The sequence below is a fragment of the Ceratotherium simum genome, chromosome 33 (genome assembly GCF_057802395.1).
Source record: "Ceratotherium simum simum isolate JZ-2026a chromosome 33, ASM5780239v1, whole genome shotgun sequence".
Classification (NCBI taxonomy): Eukaryota; Metazoa; Chordata; class Mammalia; order Perissodactyla; family Rhinocerotidae; genus Ceratotherium; species Ceratotherium simum.
The window spans coordinates 17,835,324-17,843,434 of NC_141932.1; the positions used below are offsets into that span (position 1 = coordinate 17,835,324).

Sequence of the window (8,111 nt, forward strand, 5' to 3'; positions counted from 1 at the left end):
GCTTAAGTGATTCCATCCTGACTTCAGTTAATATAAGCTTCTCTGTCCTCCACTCCTGCTTCTACCCCACATCCCACACGTCACTTATGGGATCTAAACTCTCACCCCAAACCCAAGGTCCTTCAGCAGGAAGGTTTCTGGTACTGCCCAATCCTGGAGATGCTGATATGGACCTGAGATTGGACCACTCAGTCCTGCTCCTACTAGATCCTCCTCCCCTCATTCCCTTCGGGGCTGAGAAGAGACCACATGGTCCAAGTTAGAGCATCCTTCATAGGCTCAGGAGCCTAAAAAGCTGACTTCTTAATGCATTCAGAACCTCCATGCAACGGAACACTATGGAACTATGCTAAGTTGGGGAAAATCATCACAAAGGGGTTTATTCTGTATCTGAACCTGTCTTTTTAGACATGACACCCTTCAGATAACTGCTGAATCACAAGATCCCATTAGTCTCACTTTGCAGCTAACATGAGGAGGATAAAAACTAGAAGGTATAAAACTCACAGGATCAATTCCATTCGCCTCCAGAAAGTTGGTCATGACCCAACAGTATTGCTGTGATTACTTTCCTGTGAGTTCCTAAGACAGGTCACCTGAATTGCCTTTTAGTCTTTGCTGCTGGCTGCCTTACACTTATTCTATGTATATTTTGTCTTACTTGTCTTAGAGGTAACGACTATGTCTTTAGTCATTGTATTACCTCCCAAGCACTACTATCTCAGGGTCTTATATTTGAGACAAATTTTTACCCAAAATTCCACGTATAGAAATGTATCCTTAAATAGCTAGAGAAGTACACAAGATGTATACACAAGGATATTCAACCAAAAATCATTTACGATAATCAAGAATTAGAAACTATGTAATAGTAGGCAAAAGGCTTAATAAATTATGGCTCATGATACCCTTGTTAGTTATGATGATATCGGACCATATTAATTGATGAAGAAAAGCATGCATAACCAATTTCTTAGTGAGGGAGGCAGGTTTGTAAAAGACACATAATGTGAGAAGTGTTTCTGAAGTTAAGATAGGTTAATAAGGTAATGCTCTGGTATCAGATTTTCAGGATGTAGATCCGAGCTTGTTAGTTACCAATTTCTCAACACTTCTATTTCCTCATCAATAAAAGAGGGATAAGTACAGTGTTCTGGTTGCATTCAAGATTACGTAAGAAAATCCATATAAAAATACTGAATGGTGTATAATAACTGCTTAATATATGTTTCAGCCATTATTATTGAAGATGAAGATTAACGTCCCTTATCCCATTATAATACAGTTACTGCCACTCTTTCCATTTTTCTCATAATAAAATCTTTGCTTCTCAGTCTGCTTTCTTATAATCCTAATTAAAATTTCACAGCCCAGCCTTGAGCCCACTATTCTTCCTAAATAATAAGATGAGCAAAATAGGTTCTCAGAAAAATATAGAGGAAATATGCCTTCCTCCCAGAAGCTACAGGAGAGACAGGATTCCGCATTATAAAGCCAGCTCAGAAAACACAACCCAATTAGGTGTCAAGCTGAGAACATTAACTACAGGCTCAATCTTATTCTTCTGTGCAAACTGGTGGCTTATTTGAATATTTATAACTGTAACATTCTTATTCTACCCTCTGGTATTAACATCTGTTCTTGGAAATATTATCTGTAAAATAGATTTTAGTAAGACAACTCTATATTAGAGATTATTGCTATTCTCTGTGGAAGGAACCTTTAAAATCATCTAGTTCTGAAAGGCTGTCTTTGTTGCCCTGGTAATCAATTTTTTTTTTTTTTTTTTTTGTGAAGAAGATTAGCCCTGAGCTAACATCTGTTGCCAATCTTCCTCATTTTTTGGCTTGGGGAAGATCAGCCCTGAGCTCACATCTGTGCCAATCTTCCTCTCTGGTAATCAATTTTTAAGTGGCATTTCTATATTCCTAAAAATTGTAAATACTTGACAGTTTTCAAATAAGAAAGGAAGCTGGTTCTTCCCTCTTGTTTCTACATATTCAAGATTAAAATAAAATCCATGTCTGGGTTGGGTTTCTTTTTCAAACTAAGAGCTAAAGAGTCTTCAACTCAATTATATCACTGATTACTGTGATTTTATTCTGCAGAAATAAAATCAGAGACATAGGCTCACAGGAAGAAAAATTTGAATAAAAATACATCAAAATATTAAGCATGATTAACTCTAGAGGACGTAATTTTCACTTCCTTCCCTATACATTTCCTGGCTTGCCGAATTTTTTGCAACAAATTTGTATTAATTCCATAATCAAAAATATAAAGAAACTTCCAAATGTAAAAAATGGAGTGATAGGGAAAAGGCATATTTCAGTCATTAAGAAAATTGAACAACCAGGCCCGACACTGAAAATCAGCGAGTCTGAAACAAACTACACCTACCAGCTCTCGAACATGCTGGAGCTGTCACTCATCAATACGAGACGCTTTCACTGTCAAGATTCTCCTGTGAAGGAACACGAATTATGTGAGTCACCTTCAAAGTCTGAGAAGAAAATATATGTGGATATATGCATAAATAAACAAAACAATATTTGGCACAAAATAAATGTTTAACAAGTGTGGCCACACCTCTCCCCCTCTTCACTTAATGGTCAATTAAAATAACATTTTGGATACAACCTTTGCAAAATGTCTTTCAAAAGCTTGTCTTTTTGAATAGGATTCATAATAAATCATAATATTCTTGAGTACTTTTGTTCATAACTACACCTATAGCTTAATATTATATCATTTCCATTTTTCCTTCTTTTGATTCTTTATAAACATGATTTTTATTAGGCACATGTTATTCCATCACAGGATATACTGCAATTCAATTAACTGTTTCCATAAAACTAGACACTCATTTTAAGGTTCCTTCCCAGCTATTATGTCTTTATACCAGATCAATGGAACTAGATCTTTTTTGGGTCTTGTACACTTGATAATCTCATGAAATTATAGACATTCTGCCCATTAAAAAATGAATTTGCACATATTTACAAAAATTACGTCTCAATTTCAAGGGGTCTGTGGTCACCGGGAAGCTCACAAAAGGAATAAGAAGCCCTCAGGTTAAGATTTCCTGTACTAGACCATTTGAGCATCTTTCTTAAACTTTCAAACACTCATCACAATCATCTTCATATTTCAATCTATAAAAAGTTTATGGAGAATGATCCAGAATCACTACATAACAGCATCTCTTAATATTTACTAAGCCTGTATCATGGGGCAGGCACTGTTCTAAGGAGCTTTACACATATTATCTCATCTTACATCATTACAACCCCATTAAGCAGGTATTATTTTGGCCCAATTTTGTAGATGTGGCACAGAGATGCTGAGTCATCTGTCTAAGCACACACAGCTAGTCGCAGGCAGAGCCAGGATTTAAAGCCAGATGCTCTAACTCCAGAGCCTTACTCTTAACCACAATAGAGTACTGCCTCTCACAACCCACACGAAGTTGGACCTGAAACAATTCATGCTTAGCAATGTTACAGATTTCTACCTAAAGATGATCTGAAGTCTCTGCCCTTGTTCGTACAAACTGCAAACCCCTATGCTCAAAGCCCACTCATATTCCCGCCCCTAAAAGCCTCACAACATTGTCATTTATTAACTGAAATAATCCCCTTCTACCTTGCCTTGCTTTAAAAATCATGACCGAGGAAAAGATAAAAAATAGTTTGTACACAATACCATGTAAATAGTGATCTCTAAAATAAAGCTCTAACATTCATCTCCAGGAGGGGTATTTCTATGCCACCAGAATACTTAGAAAGAGAATGCCCTGAAGGATTTGAACACTTTGCCATAGGAACAGATGGCTGGTAATTGAGGACGCTAGGGGGCCCGTGGGAAGAGTGATGCATCACCTTAGGGGGTTATTCACGAAAAGGAAGATCCAGGAGAGACTCTACTAGTCAAGACATTTCAGGCCAAGGAAAGCAAATATTCTCATGATCTAAAAACAAAAGTAACTCTATAAATAAAGAAACAAACTCACTTGAACCTTGATTTCTAAATATGCGACAATTCTCTCCTCCTCTTCAGGGTCCTTCTCAGGAACCCGGCAGCAGTGGGGGAAAAAAAGGAACCATGAGACACTAGCATTTCTTGCAGCACAGACTAAACTAAAAAAGAAAAAAACCAAACAAAACACCCTCTATGGCACATCTGCCTTCAACCACATATAGCCAAATAGAACTAAAAGGGAGGTTGGGGGGCCGGCCCCGTGGCCTAGTGGTTAATTCTCTGGCGCCGCAGACCTACATCACTCTTGGCGGCTATGCTACAGCGGTGACCCACATACAAAATAGAGGAAGACTGGCACAGATGTTAGCTCAGGGCGGATCTTCCTCCTGCAGCAAAAAAAAAAAGAGGAAGATTGGCGACAGATGTTAGCTCAGGGCGAATCTTCCTCTCTCAGCAAAAAAGAAGAAAAAAGAGGAAGATTGGCAACAGATGTTAGCTCAAGGCAATCTTCCTCCCTCAGCAAAAAACAAAAGAAAAAAGAGGGAGGTTGGACTCTATCTCTGAGTTGACGGAATTCTTGGGTCTGGTTGCAGTGGCCCTGAGACATGTAGCTGGCCCCAGGGAGCTGTTAGAGGCGCCCCTTCTAGGAATCCCACCTCTGGGACCCCCGATCACGTCTTCCCAGGAGCCTGTCACGAGGACACTTCCAGAGGTAAAATTCTCACCGCAACTCTCGACCTGTGCCTGCCTTCTGGCTTGAAATGTCCCCTCTAGGGCTTAGAAGAGGACTCTTTTCTTGTGGTCATTTAACTGTGGCGGACCCTAAGAGAGTCTAGAGAGACCTAGAGCACACGGCCCAAACAAAACCACGAGGCCAGCACCCCATCACTGTCACCCCTTCCCGATCGCACACGCGGTCACGCAGACACACCCAGCCCTGTCACTCCGCCTGTCAGACACCATCCTGCTCAACCGCTCGCGCACACAGGCTTGAGGCTCCGGACGCGACACGCCGCGTCCGCCCCCCAGACTCCCCCCACCCCCCACCGCCGTCCTGATGCGGCTCCGGTCAAGTCCGCAGAGCCCTCCCACCCTCACCCCGGCGCTCACTACTTCCTCGGACGCGACCGACTCACCGCGCAGGGTCCGAAAGCCTTGAGGACACCGGAAAGAGACCCAGAGATCGAGGTGATCTTGGGCCCAGATGCTTATGGGAAATGAGAGCCGGAAAATCCACGGAGGCTGGGAGCCCGGCGGTTCGAAGTGCTCTCGCAGGCAAGCTCTCCTCGCCCGGAAAAGATCTGGGCGCGCAGACTTCTGGGAAATGTAGTCCACAGCCGGCAAATCCCCGGAAGCCGGGAACCTGGCGCTTCAGACCGCTCCCAGCGTGCAACTCGGCTCTGCCCATCTAAGGTGCTTTAGCAGAAGCCCGCTCGGAGCTCTGGTTTCTGCTGGGGGAAGTAGTTCCCGGCTTGGGCGAGCCTCGCGGCTCAGTGGACTTTGGCGTGGTTAAGGGCAAATTCAGAGGTTCTCGGCGAAAGCTAAGGAACGCATTCTGAAGTCCAGAGCGGGTGGAGATGGGAATAAAGGGTGACCAGGGACTTGGGCCTCGGGGAGGGGTCAGCCCAGGTAAAGTCCGTGAGAATGACCCTGAGGAGGGCCACGAGCTTACCTGGGTATGAGAGACTGACTGGAGCAGTCTGGCAGTTGAACAGATGGGTGTGTCTTGCTCTGGGTGAGTTTGTGGGTCCCATTCGGTGTCTGGGACCCTGTGTGGAGTTGTTTATATTCATGGGATAGTTTCTGCCAGTGTGGGTCTTTGTTTCCTTAGGTGTTACCCGGCTTGTGTTAGAGATGGCATGCTGCTGTTGGAAAGCAACAATAAGTGGTCGCGAATGGATATTGTGACCATGGGGACTTGTGCGAAGGTCTCTGTAGGACAGAGACGTGAGGAGGTCTATGACATTGTCTGTTTCTGTTAATATCAGTAGCTGAAGATGACTTAATATTTGTGACTTTTTTGATAGGCCTTTCTTTTATGTGCATACCATGGTGATTATGAAAGTGGGTCACTGTCCAGGTGGGTTTGAAAAACAGTGTAGTGTTGTCTAGCTCGGTATGTGTTAGTTTGATTATCTGACTACTGACCACTATATGTGCCTGGGAAATTGTGACTGTGTGTTGTGACAGTGAGTGACAATAATCCACAATTTCATTATCTTTTATATAAAATAGAGTAGTGTTATTACATCTTCTTGGAGCATCAAATTTAAGATGCCGAGAAAGATTTGCAGTTTATCTGCCAAATGATTTAGATGTTTTATAAATGAATCAAAGATGTTTTATGGGAAAGAATGCAAAGCAGTTAACTTTTAAAGAGAAAGAAGAAATCAAAGTCACGGAGTGGTTGAAGTAGACTTCCACTCTTCTGTGATGTTGAGGGGACTTGACCAGATAACTTTAAAAGCCCTAGATTAACGAAATAACTTCCCACTTGTAGAGGCAGGTAGATTAGATCAGAGCCCAGAATTAGGGAATCAGATGTCTTAGCTTATAGGTCAGGCAAGGCAAGGAACCTGGTTGAGACTACATGATTAGTACATTAGAAAACTACTTGTCTTGACAAAGCAATCCTGAGAAAAAACAACATAGCTGGAGGTATCACACTCCCTGATTTCAAAGTATACTACAAAGGTATGTACAAATCAAAACATCATGGTATTGGCAGAAAAACAGATACACAGATCAATGGAACAGAATTGAGAGCCCAGAAATAAACCTACACATATGTGGGCAGCTAATTTTGGCACAGGAGCCAAGAACATACAATGGAGAAAGGAAAGTCTCTCCAATAAATGGTGTTGAGGGGCCGGCCCTGTGGCTGAGTGGTTAAAGCTCCAAGCTCTCCTCTTCGGTGGCCCAGATTCACGGGTTTGGATCCCGGGCGTGGACCTACTCCACTCATCAGCCATGCTGTGGAGGTGTCCCATATACAAAGTAGAGGAAGATTGGCACAGATGTTAGCTCAGGGTTAATCTTCCTCAAGCCGGAAAAAAAAAAAAAAGAGGAGGATTGGCAATGATGTTAGCTCAGGGTGAATGTTCCTCACCAAAAAAAAATAAAAGGGCTGGCCCAGTGGCATAGTGGTTAAGTTTGCGTGCTCCACTTTGGTGGCCTGGGGTTCACAGGTTCGAAACACAGGCGTGGACTGATGCACCACTCATCAGGCCACACTGTGGTAGCATCCCATATACAAAATAGAGGAAGATTGGCACAGATGTTAGCTCAGGGCCAATCTTCCTCATCAAAAAAATAAAATAAAGTAAAAAAATAAATGGTGTTGGGAAAACTGGACAGCCACATGCAAAAGAATGAAACTAGACCACTACCTTACACCGTACACAAAAATTAACTCAAAATGGATTAAAGACTTGAATGTAAGGCCTGAAACTATAAAACTCCTAGAATAAAACATAGGTAGTACTCTCTTTGACATCAGTCTTAGCAACATCTTTTCCAATACTGTGTCTACTCAGGCAAAAGAAACAAAAGCAAAAATAAACAAATGGGACTACATGAAACTAAAAATCTTCTGCACACCAAAGGAAACCATCAACTAAATGAAAAGACAACCTACCGATGGGGAGAGGATATTTGCAAATCATACATCCAATAAGGGGTAAATATCTGAAAAATATAAAGAACTCATACAACTCAACAAGAAAAACAAACAACCTGATTTAAAAAATGGGCAGAGGATCAGAACAGACATTTTTCCAAAGAAGATATACAGATAGCCAACAGGCACATGAAAAGATATTCAACATCACCAATTATTAGGAATATGCAAATCAAAACCACAATGAGATATCATCTCACATCCGTCAGAATGGCTAGTATTAAAAAGACAAGAAATAACAAGTGTTAGCAAGGATGTGGAGAAAAAGGAACCCTCATACACTGCTAGTGAGAGTGTAAATTGGTGCAACCACTATGGAAAACGGTATGACAATTCCTCAAAAAATTAAGAATAGAACTACTATATAATCCAGCTATTCCACTTCTGGGTATTTATCCAAAGAATATGAAAACACTAATTTGAAAAGATAGATGCACCCCTAAATTCATTG

The 8,111-nt window shown here is 41.6% G+C and overlaps 1 protein-coding gene across 3 annotated transcripts in view; it reads right to left on the bottom strand.

Annotated features, from left to right (window-relative positions):
- The window catches only part of ZNF283 (zinc finger protein 283), a 30,375-nt gene extending 25,115 nt beyond the window's left edge, over positions 1-5,260 (bottom strand). Inside the window, exons 1-3 of one of the 3 annotated variants that reach the window (XM_087421628.1) lie at positions 5,118-5,260; positions 4,013-4,063; positions 2,401-2,464 (exon numbers count right to left, since the gene is read on the bottom strand). In XM_087421628.1, the coding sequence (XP_087277754.1) occupies positions 2,401-2,432 (32 nt within the window). In that variant the 5' untranslated portion in view covers positions 2,433-2,464; positions 4,013-4,063; positions 5,118-5,260. Of the gene's footprint in view, positions 1-2,400; positions 2,465-4,012; positions 4,140-5,117 lie in introns of all 3 variants that reach the window. The other 2 variants (XM_087421629.1, XM_004440362.3) reach the window with 2 other exon arrangements.
- Positions 5,261-8,111: the final 2,851 nt, after the last annotated feature.